The sequence below is a fragment of the Aulonocara sp. 'chitande type north' Nkhata Bay genome, linkage group LG7 (genome assembly GCF_057382095.1).
Source record: "Aulonocara sp. 'chitande type north' Nkhata Bay isolate Kocher_YH1m ecotype deep benthic linkage group LG7, A_spYH_male_GT1.1, whole genome shotgun sequence".
In the NCBI taxonomy this organism is placed as follows: Eukaryota; Metazoa; Chordata; class Actinopteri; order Cichliformes; family Cichlidae; genus Aulonocara; species Aulonocara sp. 'chitande type north' Nkhata Bay.
Window position 1 is genome coordinate 2,859,452 of NC_141350.1, and position 18,063 is coordinate 2,877,514.

At 41.5% G+C, this 18,063-nt stretch overlaps 1 protein-coding gene across 3 annotated transcripts in view; it reads left to right on the forward strand.

The window, feature by feature from the left end:
* Positions 1-16,430, forward strand: part of LOC147324286 (solute carrier family 66 member 2) — a 56,956-nt gene extending 40,526 nt beyond the window's left edge. For all 3 annotated transcript variants that reach the window (XM_086297949.1, XM_086297950.1, XM_086297948.1), the window contains exon 5: positions 15,333-16,430. In XM_086297949.1, coding sequence (XP_086154075.1) covers positions 15,333-15,507 — 175 coding nt within the window. In that variant the 3' untranslated portion in view covers positions 15,508-16,430. The remainder of the gene's footprint in view (positions 1-15,332) is intronic.
* The last annotated feature ends 1,633 nt before the right edge of the window (positions 16,431-18,063 follow it).

Here is an 18,063-nt window from a genome sequence, read left to right on the forward strand (position 1 = left end):
TCACAAATCACCTCTGACACCCACTCCACCCTACCTGCACCCGTGTCTTCACCTCTCTTGACTGCTGCCTATTGCTTTCTGGTAATGTCAAGTTGACCCTTAAGTGTTTAAACTCATCTACCTTCACCACCTCTACTCCTTGCACATGTATTCTGTCCTTTCATTCCTATTTTCTCCAGAGCATACCTCTACCTCTCCAGGCTCTCTTCCACCTGCTCCCTACTCTCAGTACAGATCACAGTGTCCTCTGCAAACATCATAATCCAGATGGCAGTCCTCATCTGTTAGTAGGGCTGCCACGATTAGTCGACTAGTCACGATTACGTCGACTATCAAAATCGTCGACGACTGATTTAATAGTCGACGCCTCGTTTGAAGCTTTGTAAGATCACAAAAGCCGCAGAAGTAATAGGATTTAAGAGTGTAATAACGGACTGAAACAGAAGATGGCAGCACTGCATGTACAAGGATGCCAGCTGCCGTTAAACCCCGAAGAAGAAGAAGCTGTGTCCCAGAATTCATAGCGCAGCCCAGCTCAGTTTCCAACAATGGCGGCAGCTAGTTAGTTTTAATATTACTCTTATTATTCTTTCTGGGTCACAAAATAAACGTTTAACATATTTTCAGGCGAGAATGTAGCTGTGTAAACCTCAAATATCTGCTCAGTTTATCAGGACACCGCATATTTTCAAAAGCGCTCCGACGTTTTCGGAGACGTCTGACTCCCGGCAAATCGTTTTCAAACCCACCGCCGTCTTTCGCTACTCAGGTTAAACATGATATATAAGTCACTTAGATAACTTAAACATGTTATTTTTGGATTTTTTTTTGTAGTATTTTATTTGTAGTAAATCGGTTTGGCTGAGATTAAAGTTATAGTTTTTACACAGCTGAATAAACGTCAAGCAGACAGCTGATTATCAGAAGTGTGAGATGCTCAAGAATTTACTCCGGTGTCCTGTTATATTTTAGATAGCAAGGAGTTTATTAAACTTCACCGAAACAATCTGCAGATTTCATTAAAATTTAATAAACTATCATCTTGTCTTTATTTTTAGTTAGCACAGACCTTAAACACTTAAAGCTGTAAGCTAATGATAGTTATATAAGAGCAGATGCTGCTGGTGCAATAAGCTGTACGTTTTATGTCCAATGGATGATGATCTGATTAGTCGACTATCAAAATAATCGTTTGTGGCAGCCCTAGCTGTTTATGTGTCCATCAGCACTGCCAAACCTATGAGAGCCATTTTTCATTCTTGGATCTATATAATGTCAGAGAGAGGGGACTCCTAATGTAGTCAGGCATATAGCTTTGGATGTGCTGACAGCCAAGCAGGTGATACTCTAGATGTCACTTGAATTATGGCCTCAGTGAGCGTCTGTTCTCAGTAGCTTCAAGCTCCCTTCATGCAGTAAACGTAGTCATATTGTATTATTGTGTTTTAAAAAGCAACACAGACTGCAGTACTTACTGGTATCTAATGTTTCAGTGCTCGGCTACGTTTTGATTGACAAGTTGCTGCTGTATGTGTGTACATAGTGTGCAGATCCACTTTGTGTTTGTACAGTTCCAAAAAACCAAGACAGCAACAGACAAATGCCAAACCAACAGCTTCAAACTAATAAGTGGCTACGACTGTCGTTCCTACACAGGTATGAAAGCAGTCTTAAATATTTAATGAATTTACTATTTTGCATCTTTCAAATAAGTAGAAATTGCATAATCATCAGTTTTATGTGCTGTTGATGTCTAAGAATAAACTGGTTTCTTGCTGTTTAGTAAACACTGACTATGTAATGTTCTCAGGTTTAGATCTGATGGTGTTTGGTCGTTGAATGAAGCTGCCAACCGCTCGGCTTTTTAAAAGCCTTCATTACTCAGGTGGATGCTGCAACCGGTGCTGGAGTTGCTATTTGTTTATGTAAACAACGTGTGTGTGTGTGTGTGTGTGTGTGTGTGTGTGTGTGTGTGTGTGTGTGTGTGCGTGTGATTGCTCAGCTGCCTGGGGAGTGTGTCTGTTTTTTTCTTTCGTCTCATTAAAGTTTATCACTTTTGCTTCCTGTCCCATTCTCCTTTGCTAGCTCTGCACCAAAGCCTCCAACCTTCACAATGTCACTCTGTGACAGTAAAGGGAACGCTGACGCTGGCCGTCTCTCTCACTGACAGTATGCAGACAAATACAGTGCTGGGCTTTCTTCTACTCTTTTTCTCTCTTAGTTAAATTTTCTTTATTGTCATGAATGTGAGCTATTATATAACACGTACATAACGATCCGTCCCTTATTCCCCATTTTTATCACACACTCTTACACATACACTCTAACACCTTGTTTCTTGCTCTCAGCTCAGGTTAACACTCTTCAGGCGTTAATAACGCTCCTACTGGGGATGGTAATGGGACCGTGGCCATTACCTGTAGGCCATTTCAACCAGTACCTTTACCTTTACAGTCTGGCCCTCGGGGGCAGCGCTAAGACCTCTAAGCAATTTGTGACCTGTGTATTAGAGCTATATCCCAGAGGAACCAACGAGTGTAATGTTGTCACTCTGTGTCCTGCTTCTATGCTGTTGCTACCTTGTGATGGAAGATTTAATAGAAGCAGAATGCTCATCTACCTCACAATCAATCTAAATTCACAGGTTATTGCCTCTAAAACAAATGACACCTTAACCCTGAGCTTGAGCACAGTTTGAAGACCCATTAGGTGATCGTGGTCTGTTATTTGAATAAATTCTTACCTGTGATCTAAGGGAAATAGCGATTATTGTGAATAAATGACCGATGTCTCTCCATGACATAAGATAATTGGTCCAGCAGCCCGATGAGCGACGCTAATAAGCCCGATATGACGGTAATTCTAGCTTTTAATTATCTTTATTTTTACCTGGACACATTTTACTTTACTTATTTGTATTTGGAGAAGAGTGATTTAGGAGATTCAGCCTGCCCTTTGTTGTTATTGCTCTTTCTTTTGTACGCATCATTTCAATGTCCGAAAGCAACTGTGTTAAAACTGTCAGCGAAGGTTCTCAGTCATCCAGCTCATCGTAGTCTAACCATGTGCAGTGCAGCGAGGAATGCCCAGACTTCTACATTGGAGAGACCAAACAGCCACTTCATGAACGTATGGCACAGCATAGAAGAGCCACCTCCACGGGACAAGACTCGACTGTCCATCTGCATCTAAAGGTCAAAGGTCATTCTTTGAGGATGCCAATGTTCACACAGGCACACACCACAATTGAAATAAAAAGATGGGGGCTCCTGTTATAGCAGCTTGGCTTGTTCTTAGGACATGTTTTGTCCTCTCACACAGATTTCCTTTAGCAACAGTTTAACTTAAACGGTGATGAATATGAGCCGTCGCACTCTCACTATTCTCCTGTGGTGTATATTCGTAACCCCGAGTGCCAGCACACTACTGCAGATGGAAAGAAAGAAAAGATGGTACTCAACCAACGCACAACACCTGTGTCTCACTCTGCGCCTGTCAGCAGTTCCCACTATCTGTTCCTCTTGCTGCTGGGCTCTGATCAGGCCCCCTACCACAAACAGTTTTCAGCTGTGCCAGCATAATTACGAGAATTATTCTTAATGATCAATTAGCCTCTTTACGTGATAAACCTGCACTGGGTAATGCAATTTACCATTGGAATGACTGCTGTGCTTCTGTACACCTATTCAGATATTCCATTTAAAAACATAAATGTTTTATAATAAATAGAGATGTTGTTATTAATTAATGATTATTTATAACATTCTTTATCAGTTAGATGCTAAATTAAAAATGTGCCTTAGAAAGGGAAATTTCTGTGAGAAACTTTTAAGCTGATTTGTAAACTTTCCAGTACTGTGAATAAAGTTTTAATTACTGTGATGACAATAAAAGTTTCTCATTTTTAATAAATAAAAGCATTTTTCTCACCGGGCTCCTCAGCCTTCACTTTCTCTGCTCTTCTATGCCGTCGATGCTGTTATCATAGTGACAGAGAAGAATTTATTATCAAGGTAAAAATAAAACAACAATAAAATGGAGAAATTCTGGTGAAGTTTTTTAGAGATACAGTGGTCCTTCGTTTATCGCAGGAGTTGCGTTCTAAAAATAACCCACGATAGATAAAAGTAGCCAACTTTATGTTTTTTACAATTATTCTAGATGTTTTAAGGCTGTAAAACCCCGCACTACGCACTTTATACACTTTTCTCAGACAGGCAGGAACATTTTCACACTTTTCTCACTTGTTTAAACTCTCAAAGTTCAAACCTTCGTAAAAAAATACGTCCAGTATTATAGAAAGAAACCAAAGATCAAACCCTGTTTTCAGGTTTGATTTCAAGAAGAATGAGTTGAGTAAAATTTGACTCATCTGACTCTTTTGTTTCGCGTTATGTGCCTTAAAATCCAAAAAATACAGTAACTTCTACCTTCCTTTAGGATGTCCAGAAGTCCAACTTTTTGTGCGATGGTTAGCATCTTCCTCTGGCTTTTGGGTGCCAGCGCAGGAGCCTCTGACGGTGCAAAACGTTTCGTCGACATTGTTGTGTTTGTTGGGGAGAAAACTTACAAACATACAGAGCAGCACTTCAGAGTCACACTGCTAGAGATTGAAGATTTATGTAAATATGACAAGCTGAACGCATCCTGTACTGTACAGGAGACACGGCGCGAGATTGATTGACAATGGTCTACAGCCAATCAGGACGCAGGAGACAACGTGCTGCAAAAAAAATAAAAAATCTGCGAAACAGCGAGGCTGCGAAAGGTGAACCGCGTTATAGCGAGAGATAAAGGGTTGAGGGTTGAACAAGGCTGTTCCAACATTTAGCAGCTACAGCTTCAAAGACGCAGTCACCTCGAGACTGGATGAGCTTTGAGAGATTGTGAGAGTCAAAGTTAAAAATAAACCCACAGTTGGTAGCAGAGGATTTGATGCAGGGCCCAGATCTCAAAGCTTGTGTGGACCATAACATTTAGTCTGAATTTCAGCCTCGCACTTTATAAAATTTAAAGTCTCTTCTGTGTGTGTCTGAAACCGCTCTATGACATCTACAAGTCAAAGCTGTTTTAGCAGCATGACGTGGTTTAATATTCTGGCACATCTTGTTTTTTCAAATATTATTTAATTATTTTCAAACCGTGTTGACCGATTTTGAAAAACATACTTGCATTTATAATTATTAATGAATGAGATGTTTCTCATTCATTAATAATGTGTGTGTGCCACACCAAGGTTTAGTCACTGTGTTTAATCTGAATGCAGTGTGCAGTGTCTTGACAGCCTTGCATGAAATACGTTTGTTTAGCTTTGAATCAGGTGGTATTTGAAAAGCAACGCTACAGCATCCTTTCAGATTACACAAGATTACACATGTAATAAATATATTTAAATAGCCAGCACCAAAAAGCTTCCCCATCTATTCCGTCCTGTTGACATACTCCAATGAGGGATATAAAATATCCGTAGGCAAACTCTGTGTAACACCCCTTCTTCTCCTTTCCTCCCTTCTGCTTCATTTTGTTTAGCAGAATCCATCTTTTTCTGGCAGGTTGGGAACTTTTCGGTGTTTGCCTGTGTGCGATCGATCAACATGCATAATTCATAGTTAGTGCGTTAAGAGCAGCTAGGCTCCTCTCTCACTGGGCCCTTTGATTTTCGTCTCTATCTGCCCCCCTCGGGGAGATCTGCAGCCCCGCTGCTAAATCACCTCACCAGCATGTGTGGGTGCACATGTGAACACGCACTTAAAACAGCATGTGTGGACACACATTTTAACCCAATGCACACATGCATGTTTGCTTTAAAAAATAAAGATGGAAAAGGGGATCTGAAGCTCTTCAAAGCTTTTAAGCATCAGCCCCTGTTTCTCCAGTGGGCCTTTTTCCACAGAGCTTTGTACTGGATCAGCAGTTTCTGGGACCTTCTGAACCCCCCTCCCATTGAGACTTTTTTTTAGGTCTCAGATGCAAAGTGTGATTCCCAGCTCAAAGCTTAAAGCTGTTGTGGGTTGGATCAGCTGCTTATTTATCTCAGTGGCAGCAGCAGTGGAAATGTGCTGTTTTTCTACTGAGATACCGAGGGCAAGATTTTGGCTCTTCGTTGTGGAAAAATCTACAGACAAATCTATCTAAATCAAGGACAGTTAGCGGAGAAACAACTGTGAAGGCAACTATTAAGTGTGACTCAGTTTCTATTACAAGTCACGTGGCACTTTGCCAATGACTCTACTATTATCTTCACTGTTATACACCAGCTTTACCAGCATTTAGAAGAAGGGCAGGAGGTATACATATAAATATATATTCCCCCCTCGCCCCTGTGGGCGGTCTATCCTTCTAGCTTGGGTCCTCTACCAGAGGCCTGGGAGCTTGAGGGTCCTGCGCAGTATCTTAGCTGTTCCCAGGACTGCGCTCTTCTGGACAGAGATCTCCAATGTTGTTCCTGGATCTGCTGGAGCCACTCGCCTAGCTTGGGAGTCACCGCACCGAGTACTCCGATTACCACTGGGATCACAGTTACCTTCACCCTCCACATCCTCTCGAGCTCTTCTCTGAGCCCTTGGTATTTCTCGAGCTTCTCGTGTTCCTTCTTCCTGATGTTGCTGTCATTCGGAACCGCTACATCGATCACTACGGCCGTCTTCTTCTACCATCACTATGTCCGGTTATTTAGCCACCACCGTTTTGTCCGTCTATATCTGGAAGTCCCACAGGATCTTAGCTCGGTCATTCTCCACCACCCTTGGGGGCATCTCCCATTTTGACCCCGGGACTTCCAGGCCATATTCAGCACAGATGTTCCTGTACACTATGCCGGCCACTTGGTTATAGCATTCCATGTATGCCCTGCTTGCTAGCATCTTGCACCCTGCTGTTATGTGCTGGATTGTCTCAGGGGCATCTTTACACATCCTGCACCTGGGGTCTTGCCTGGTGTGATAGACCCCAGCCTCTATGGATCTTGTGTAGGGATGGGTATTGTTTAGGTTTTATCCGATACCAGTACAAAACCAGATTGTATTGTATTGTATCTTTATTCGAGGTGTTACCTCCTTTGACAGTATCACAGTATCAGCTTAAAGCACTTGTTGCTGCTGAGTTTGCATCTTTTGCTGTGAAGTACAGCCAGACTTTTGAACGCTTTGCCTTGGGCATTTTTAATCTGTAGCTCTGTTCTAAAAGAACATACGTACCTGGGCCCGCCTACTATCCTCAGAAATGTAAAACGTAAAACGATTGAAAAAAAAAAAAAAAAGCACCGAAATGTGCGCTGCTTTTCGGTCTGGTTACTACCGTTTATGTCAGATACCGGTACCCATCCCTAATCTTGTGCTCAGAGCTTGTTCCTGTGTTGCCATGATTAGTGCCTCTGTGCTGTCTTTCAGTCCGGCTTTGTCCAGCCACTGGTAGGATTTCTGGATATCAGCCACCTCCGCTATCTGCCGGTGGTACATACATGCAGGGGCCTATTTTACCAAAGAGTAAAACAGTGAAATGTGGATTATTAAATATTAGGTCTCTCTCCTCCAAGTCTCTGTTGGTACATGACTTAATAATTGATCAACAAATCGATTTACTCTGCCTTACAGAAACCTGGTTGTAGCCGGATTTTTTTTCTGCTCTTGACGAAGGCGGTCGCACTTTTCTCCTCTCGTCCTCCTCCTCTCCCTTAGCTTCCCCTTTGGTTTGGCTAAAACCTAAAAGTAGTCAGGTTCTATTGGCTCCATATACATTCTGATGTCTGATTACTTATTATCTTTAAAACATCCATCAGACTCAGAAGATGGGATGTTTTCATTGCATGTAATTAAAAAAATGCCATTGTTGCAGGGCACAACTGCCTGTCCCAATACAGGATGTTTTGTAGAAGTGGAGTCTGTCAGTTTTTGGCTTCTACACTGAAGCTGGTTTAGACTGAAGTTTTATGACACAGTATTTCCTTCAAATAGTCCTTATTTAGATGTTAATGGCTGCCCATGTATAGGTAGTAACTCATTTAATCATGGTTATTTTCTTCATTCCTCCACTACCATCAGCTGCTGCAAATACAATATTAAACACTATTTTAGGCACGTTCCATAACACAACCATTACTTTCCTCTGTAACAGTGACATTAGTAATGGGTGTACTCACTTGCAGTTTGATGAACAAAATATTTGCGGTTTTGCATGTTTGGAGTCTTCAACTAAATGAGTTGAAATAACTTGATTGACACTGTTTTTGTGGTCGTTGCAAGTGTTGTCCAATGTCCTCACCTTAAAATTCACCTTGCCACATATTTGCTTTGGGCATTTAACACCTGCATGAATTGAAACCCAGACCGGTGGGAATGTTTTGGTTAACACAGGGCCTGGAGTCAGCTTCAGTTTTCACTGTAAGGTTTATTTCTCTGTCTTAAACATCGTCATTGAGTTGTCACAGATAAAACTGTCTGCCGCCAGCTTTGAGGCGACGTTACAGTTTGTAATTGATTTTAGCAGTTGCAAAGGAATTCAGAAATGAAATGCTGAGATTCTGTTTCACAGAGTGACATTTAAAGATGCACCAGGCGTCTTTGTAAATATTTGGGACGTGAAATTAGAAAATAGCACAAACTGAGTCGTTGTCCTTTTCATTCTCTCTCCTTTCATCCTTCTCTCTCTGTCTCTCTTTCTAAATGTCACTCAGCCCTGCTTCCTGTAGTAGCGTTCCACTTGTCCACTCTGGGTGCTTAGAGGAGTTAATAGGTGGCCTGGCAGCGCTCGTTCAACACACAGTCCCATTACTGCGAGGCTCACATGCCGCACTGCCACAGCAAAGTGCAATCAGACCCCCTCTCTGTTTCTCCATCTCTCTCCCCTCTCCTGTCGCTTCCATCACCATCAGGGTGGCTTCGCTTCTCACACCTCTTCAGATTTATCATTCCTCTGCCTGGTTACGTCGTCATCCATCTCTGGGAATTTTCTTCATTTTGTCTCCCGTATCCTCCTGTGTCCACGTCCACACCTGAAACACACAGTTCAAGATTTCACCCTTTCCTCTCCCGTTTCTAGCCTCTTAGCTCAGATGAAGGTGTTTGGTCGTTGAATGAAGCTGCCAACCGCTTGACTTTTTAAAAGCCTTCATTACTCAGGTGGATGCTGCAACCGATGCTGGAGTTGCTATTTGTTTATGTAAACAATGTGTGTGTGTTTGCGTGCGTGCATGCGTGTGTGTGTGTGTTTTGGTGAGAATGTGAGAGAAAATGTGCATTTTAGCACACCCTGTTTCTATTTCCCTTTTAGTACAATTTAACACAAAGTGGTGATGTTGAGTTGTGCGTGTGTGCGTGTGACAAAGCTACTCACTCACTTAGTATTCTCAATCAATAGCATAATCATGCCTTTTCCCTGCGGGCACTCAAAGCCTTAATCAGGACCAAGTTCAATTGTTCTGTAGGTCTTTCATCAACTGTCGAGTGAGCCACAAACGGCGTCTCTGCCAGATGGACCAACATGAGAGTAGCATGACAAACAGTAACACGTGGGAAGCATGTTTGTGAGTTTGTGCGCGTGCCTGCGAGACACAAACGACCTCAAATTGGTGTTTTGTCTTCATTTTCCCACTCTGTTGTGCAGACTTCTTCTGTACAGATGACCCACTCTGCTTAATTACATTGTTAATGACTCTTCCTCATTAATGATGTTTGCTGTCTCCTGAGCAAAGAAATGAGTCAAAGCGGGGCTCGGAGTATTCGGCAGGGTGAGGTTTAGGCTCCGGCAGAGAGGCTTGCCGGAAAAACCGAAGCTGTGATTAGGCAGAAGAATAAACGAGGACAGAAATAGACATTCAGTGAAATAAACCAAGAATAGTTTGTGTAAAATTATTTTGACCTCTAAGAGCTCTCGTGGGTGTAGTTTTCAACTTTTTTACTCTTCTTTTTTCCTCTTCTTCACCATGAGCTGCTCACTTGTCTTGACCTATACCCAAATTTGGGTGCAGAGTCCCATTGAACATATCCACATGACCATATACACTCACTGGCCACTTCGTTAGTTATATCTAGTATGGGGTTAGGGCCCCTCTTACCTTAAGTACTTCCTTAATTCTTTGTAGCATTAATTCATCAAGGTGCTGGACAGAGATACTTTTTTCAAGTAACGAGTAAAGTAAGGGATTACTATTGCAAAAACGGTAATTAGATTACCGTTACTTTCCCGTAGGAACGCTGCGTTACTGCGTTACTAAAACCGTGATTTTTTGCGAGAATGTCTCATGACAGTGACGTAAGCGAGTGCGACGTTCGTGACAACAGCTGTGTGCAGATCAACAATGGATCATATATCGAGTGCAGAGAGAGTATGAGCGTGCAGCGTTTAAAGCGTGGAAGTACTGACCTTACTTTGAGTTTGATTCCATAAAAAGTGACAAAAACATTAGTGTCCGCTGTGCGTGGGAAGAAAACTTCTTTTTACAGCAAAAAAACCCCTAAACAAGCACCGAGTAGCTACGACGTAATGGGAAATTCACAGAGAAACTGCCGTATCCTTCCACTCACGGCTGCAGCACACCTGCACTAAAGCACACCTCCGCCTGCCCCACTCCTGCTTTACAGGTGAAAATAGAGCAACAGGACCGCTGAGTCTTTGACTTTATTTATTTTCTGCTGTGTTTTACTTGCATCTATTTGAAAGACTGAGTGTAAACACAAAAAATATTTTATTTTATGTGCTGGAATGTGCAGAAAATAGGTTTAAATGTTAAACTAATTTCTTCCAGTCAGAGAATGTTGCAGATAATTAAATTTTTGCTTGATGCATAAAGTTAAAAGATTAAAACTAATAAAACAAGTTTAAAAAAAAGACTTTTCCATTTGATTACATTTTGTATGATGGATTATGTAGAAAAAGTAGAATTGGGCTGAAAGATCTATCACTTTATCACCTATTCAGGTTGTAAATCGTGTTTTTAAAAGTAACTAAGTAACTAAGTAATTAATTACTTTTGAAAATAAGTAATCAGTAAAGTAACGGGATTACTTTTTTGGGGAAGTAATCAGTAATTAGTTACTGATTACTTTTTTCAAGTAACTTGACCAACACTGGTGCTGGAATCATTTCTCAGAGATTTTGGTTCACACTGACATAATCGCCTCACACACTTGCTGCAGATTTTTCAGTTGCAACTCCATCATGTAAGTCTTCCATTCCACCACATCCCAAAGGTGCTCTATTGGATTGAGATCTGTGAAAGTGAACTCATTTTCTTCTTCAGAAAACCAGTTTGATATGATTTGAGCCGTGTGACATGGCATATTATCCTTCTGAACATGGCTACACATTCCCAGATAGCAAAATTGGTATGGCCTAGATCTGGCCCACACAATGTGCTTACACATGGCCCACATACCGCAAAGAATGACGGCCCTTTGGTGGCCCAGATCTGGTTTAACAGAGGTGGCCTACACATGGGCCAGCACAAGGCCAGTTGCAGACACACTGCTGGCCCTGTGCTGGCCCAGAACAGTTTCAGTTCTGGCCCCAGATGTCAGCCTAATGTGTACCTTAATCAAGCCATGTAATAACAACATGTGCCAGAACATAATAGTACATAATAAAGTGTACACTCACAAACCTGCATTTGAAATGTTGGCTACCATAGCAGTATAGAATTGCAACATGGCATTTGGGTCTTCTAACAAAAATAGGAAAATAGGAACATAAACAGTGCCATCATTGAGATACATGACACCAGTCAGTCAGAAGTACCAGCTTGATGCCAGATCTGGGCCAGACCCGTTTCCTATGAGCCTGGCCACATAAACCAAACCACAATCGAGCCAGATGTGGCATGCCATCACATAGACAGTGCCATCTATGCCAGGCCTGGCTATATCTGGATGACATACCACTCACCATGCCAGAAGTCAGGTAGCAGTGCTGGCTAAATACCAGCTCTGGGCCAAACCTGGACCAGGCAGTGCAAATGGTTCAGAGTAGCAGCTAATAAGTCTTTTAAGTCTTTTTAAATACTAATAATGAGATAACACTTTGTTCCTTTTTATGCTATGGAGAGGAGCAGAGTAAAGGGAAAGACAGAGTCAGTAAAAACAAAGATGGCAGTTGTGCAGGACAATGGAGAAAAGGGAAAAAGTGGCTCAGTGAAAGGAAAAAAACAGCAGAGATAAAACAGCAAAAGAAATCTCAGCGTCACTTAAGAGCCTTCTTTGAAGAAAAAGAACTTCAGCTGAACAAAAACCAAGTATTTTCCCTGAGGAATACTGGCGTCTCTGAGAGAGAGTGAAGTAAAAGCACAATGATTTAAAATTCCTTAGCTTGCCTATTTTTGGAGCAGTTCAATCAAACCGTTGAATGTTTACCCCGAAAGTTTAAATTGTTAGGGGAGCGTAACACACCGCTGACACTCCCTGATCAGCCTGTGGGAGCAGTGGGAATAGCCTGGTTCTTATGAGCCTGAGCTGGTTAAACTGGATGAAGCCAAGTCAGCTGGACACTGGAATGTTTTTAAAGCTTTCAGAGTGAAGTTGGTAATAAAATACATTTTGTGACTTTGAAACTTTGCTGAGAAAAAAAACTCAATAGAAATGTGAAGAATCCTTCAGATCCAGTCAACAGCCTGAATGACAAACCTTTTAGAAGAGCACGTTGTTGCACTGATGCATGGCTGGCAGACTTCTCGTTACTGACTGAATGCTGGATTGTGCCATAGATTTTGCGTAACTTTACATATGCATAGTAAAAGTGTAACCTTCTAAAATTTATTTTAGACAGAAAATTCCCAAACTTTTAAAGCATTTTTTTTAATCAGTACCTATATGTGCAATTTTTATGTCCTGCTGATGATTTAAATTACAGCTATTACTCTCTCCATTCAGATAAGTTAGGGGTTTCAAAAAAGCTGCCTATAGAGTAATGAAATTGGAAACAGTTTCCAGAGGGACTCGGGCTATATCAGAGCATAAAAAGAGTCACATATTTCTCCAGACATAAAAGTGTCCAAAGGAATCGAGTCGCGGTTGGATTATCACCGCTCTAATATGAGTGAGTCATCTGAGTTCATTGTAACAATAGACCTTTGGTAGGATCCTTTGTGATCTTACGAGCATGCATAGGAGCGAGACTGTCATCTGCAGCTGATCTGTGACGAATTAAAAATGAGAAAGTTTAACCATTCGTGTGCCATTGGTAGCGTAGTGAACTGAAGCTGTCATCTGTGTACAGTAGACTCGTGCATTCTTCCGGTTCTTATATTAGAAATGGCTGAGATCATTTTCACTTCCTCTGGCCTGTTTGTCAAAATAAGAACACTTGGTTTAAAGGAAGTCACCTTTAAATGAAGCTATTATTTAAAAGGTGCTCAAATTGAATCATTAAAATGCGTCACTGTGCAGAAGAGTCACAAAGACATATAACCTGAACCATCTACATTTGGTACAGTTACACATATCTTGAATAATTTCTATGGCAGGGCGAGCTTGTTTGTGTTCCTCATCAGCCTGAAGGGAGCCCAGGGGAGAGTTTGATGCCGCTCTGCAAGGGTAGCTGAAGGATAGTGCAGGACTGCCGTCCCCACGGTCATTAGGCTGCCTGTGCTTGACACACACTCATCATCCATAGCGATCTCGCAGAGGTCTCCGTCCCGCTCGCAGAGATCCCTCACTTTCTCTCTGGTGGTTTGACTCGTCTTAGCCCCGTCTCTTTCTTGCTGCATGCTGGATGAATTCTGTTTTCCGCAGCCTCTCTGTCTCTGTCTCTCTGCACTCCCTCACCCCCTCCCGTGTGACCCTTTTACTGTATGTCTCACTGATGACTGATTGTCCTGGCCAGGCCCAGCCAGCTCTAATAAAAAGAATAAACTCATATTACATTCATGCCTATGGGTCTTTGCTGTTCACAAAGAAAGAATAAAAAATAGAGGAGAGAGCAGAGAGTAGGTGGAGTGGGAGTGAGGTGCTGTAAGAGCATAGAGCATGAAGAGTAAGAGTTGAAGGAGCTTGACAGTAAATGAGTCAAGACTGCAACAAAAAGGAGAAAAGGGTGGGAAGGAGGCAAAAGCTTGAGAAGGCAGTGTGAATAACTGATGGAAGAGTGCAATAAGCAGTGATGAGACGGTGATTTCTGTACTGTGCTTTTCGCAAATTTTCAGATGACTTCTTCAAGGTCCCGTGTTAGGAGCAGGCTGCCAGCTTGGCTGATGACTCGAGTCTTTCTTTTCAGCCCCGTGTCTCCGACAGTCTTTCCTTTGCTTTCTCTAACTTGCTCTGATCAATCAGAAGCTTAGACTAAACTTCACTCTGACTAATGATTTTTCACTGCCTCTCCTGCTGCTTCTTAGACAACGGGAACTTAATCAAGAAAATAAAAAAATCAGTTTAAACTTTTCAAATGAAAACAAAAAGCTACTTTTGGCTGATAGTGCTGTTATTTTGGACTCTTTGGGAGGCCTAATCAACAGGAGGATTGTTTGTGTGCTGTATGAAAGAAAGCATTTTAAGGTAATAATTTAACATTTTGGGAAATAAAAACTTGTTTGCTTGAAAAAGCATTCCCTCCTTTTATGCCTGTGCGATAAATATTCACCTGAAGTCAGCAAATTAGTTAGTGATAATAAGCAACTCCAAGGCCAACTGACAGAATAATCATCTGCTGCATCTGTACAGCTGAACTGTGAAACTGACATGCATGATTTTAGGTTAGAGTCACGTGAAAAGAATTTTTCATTAAATTCTGTGTTGTCTTGTTAAGAGGCTGTGTAGCAGCTAGATGCTACTAATCAAATGCACTGGATTAATTAATCATGAGCTGATGTGACCACCTCTATAAAGCAGAGGGTTAGGCAGTTTGCTGGTCTGGAATATTAAGCTGTGTGTTAATAATACAATGCCACAATCTTCCCTGGAGTGGATGTCCCAGCAAAATCACCCCAACATCAGACTGCGCAATACTCATTGCAGCAGTTTCCTGCACCTTAACAGCGGGCATGTTGGAGGGTATACTGGTGCTTCCTGGAGTCTTCATTGGTTGCCAGTCAATACATTTCTCACTCATAACCCTTCCTAACGTGGAGTTGTAATTTTTACACTTGTTGTTTTCAGTACAAATTTAACAAATGATTTCTATCATGTTTATGAGTGATGGGTTAATAAGCGGGTAGGTACAATCCAGCAGAACCAGACTAACTGTTCTCGGTTTGACGTTTAGCTTTATGCTAAGTTATGCTAACTGGCTCCAGTTATGCTAGCACACTAGCATCTATCTTCTGTCTAATGCTGAGCAAGAAAGCCAGTTTGCAAAATGTCAGTGCTTTGAGGAAAGCTCACACTTGTCTCTTTGTGTTTCCATTGCTCCAGTGTGAAAATGGTGCTGCTGTGGACAGCTGGTGACGTCTTCAAGACCACCTATTTTGTGATGAATGAAAGCCCGGCGCAGTTCTGGGTGTGCGGTTCAGTCCAGATCCTGATTGATGTCGCCATCCTCCTCCAGGTCCTGTTTTACAGCCAAGACACAAGAGCCAAGCTGGGCTGAGCATGGCTGTTACAGTGACTAACACAAAAGCCCGAGTGTTTGAGTAAGTTTCGAGGACTCTGATGACTTCACGCCCTTTACAACATGCTGCAGTGTTGATAACGTTTAATGTTTAGTGCCAGAGTAAGGACAAATCAAAGTCAAATAGTGTGTTTGTTTTGTTTTTCTTTGGTGTGTTTGTTCACTTCTTTTACTGTTCATACTATCCTAGTGTCAAAGAGACCCAACCGAGTGACCTGTAAACGCCGTAAAGCCAAAATTCATGCATTAGCATCTTTAATCATGCCCTAGCACCTAAATGCATTTGCCTGTACATTTGTCCTTATTTTGCTACGTGTCTCCTGAAGTGTAGTGGGCATGGAAATTGTAAGGAGGATGCATTACTCATATTGGCAGCTCACTAACGACAAATATGTGCTTCTGTAACAACCGTAACAACCAGTCCTGCACTGGTAGGCCTCCACTGGACCCTGCTGCCTGACTGATGGCTCTCCCACTTCACACTCCTCACTTCACTGGACTGTTTCTCATGATACATAATATGTGAGCTTGTCTGTGCCTTTGCATGTGTGCGAGGTTGTCGTTCTCTCTGGTGTGTTAGCACAGCTAAAATTGATTTTCGCCGTTGGCATCAAGAGCCAAGCCAAAGCTTCAGAATGTACATGGAGTAATCTACACAGGCCATCAATCTGTGTGTTATGTATGGTGGTTTGATTGACGTGCAGTACATGTCTCCACACAGTATACATAGAAATATGAAAAATGTGGGCAGTGATGGTTTGCACTTTTCCTCAGCTGCAAAATGTGTTGCGGGCATCGGAAACACAGCAGACTTCAGGGCAACTAAACTTCTCGAGGGGACAGTGTTACTGAATCTTTGTGCTATTGCAATTTCTGCCAGTGTATTTAGGTTAAGCTGTTTTTTGCTCATCTTTTCCTCATTCAAAAGGAGGAAAGATTTATATATATATATATATATATATATATATATATATTTACCTTGGTTATTGACTAGATGGTGTCCACACCCAGTAAATAATAAGTGTGCTGCTAACAGATATTTAAAAAAGGTCAATTGTTCGTGTTCAGTTTTCTTAAACTTCATCATTAAGTCAAATCCCTTCATTATCAAGCCCATCGTTAAAATCAAAGGTGATTTTATTTTCAGCAACAGGAAATAACTTTTCTTTTAACAATCATTTCCTTTTCTGATTGGCTCATTAATACACTCGCTGTGATTTTAATAGGTCACTCAGTCTAACTGCAGGTGGCTGATTCTTCGCTTTAGTCCAAGAAGTGAAGTGGTGAAAAAAAAATTATTATTTTTTCTTCCGGTCTCGTTGTTCCAGATCAATTATGTGTCTTTCAAATTTTGTTTCCTCATTTTAAAACATAATCAGGCTTATATGCACTGATTTACCTGTAAAACACTTAAAAATAGCTCATTAAAATCGTGTCTAAGATACTAACTGAGGGTCTAAAACTGAAGTTAGCCGATGCACTGAAAACAGGCGGATGCTGTGAAAAGAACCGAAAATGCTTCCAGCTCATCATTTCCACAGTCTGAATGACATTTAAGCGAAACCATAGAAATCAAAATCAAAAACAAAGACCCCTTTCAGACAGCTTAATATTTCATTTTCATTTAATCTAGGGTCAGTTTTTAAAATATTAGAAAAGCAAATTCTAGCAATATTTAACCTCCTAAGACCTGAACTCTTCCACAGCAGCATTTTTAATTTCTCTTTGCTATTTGGGCTGATTGGGACCTGATGAATGTAAAATTTTATTATTATTTTTTTAAACCTGACTTTTGGTTCTGAATAAAATGAGATCCACATATGAGCACATTTGTTTTAAATTTCGATAGAACAGTGGCAGTATAATGTCCTCGTAAGTGGATTTCAGGCCCTTGTAGAGCAAAATCTAGTATTTTGGTCTAGACGACCCAAAATGTGATGTCCACATATGTGGACACCAGGTTCTAGGAGGTTAATGAATGATTTGCTTCTTAGTAAAGCTTAATTTAAGACTGGTTTGCCCTTATTTAAGTGGATTCGGGCCAGTGATTCAGAAATCCAAAGTTAACAATGGATTCTGCCAAAAATCAGCAGATTCTGAATGCAGATGTCTTGCAGTGAAGTTCGACTCACAGGAGGAACATCAGCTGAAACCTCTGGAACAGCCCTGCAGTCTCTCAACCTGAACAACATGCCGTGTGAGCCCTGTCTCACAAAATGATCTGCAAGAAGACGGGCTGACAATTCATGTGTGAAGGATGACTTGTAGCTGACGACATCTCTCAGGGATGCCCCGACTTTTATATAAAACTGTACATCAACTAATGGCTACAAAGAAGTCAATAAAAGAGAACGACTCCCTATTGTCTCTCAGAAAGTCAGACCCACTTTAGTGTCTCCACTCACATAGAAATGTGCTGCTGGATGGGGCAAAGGTTATGTAATGCACGGAAAACGTGCTAACCTTTGGTTTAGTTCCTTCATGCTTCCGTGTAAAAGCTCCGATGAGCTCGGCTTTAGAGGCAGCAGCGGCTGG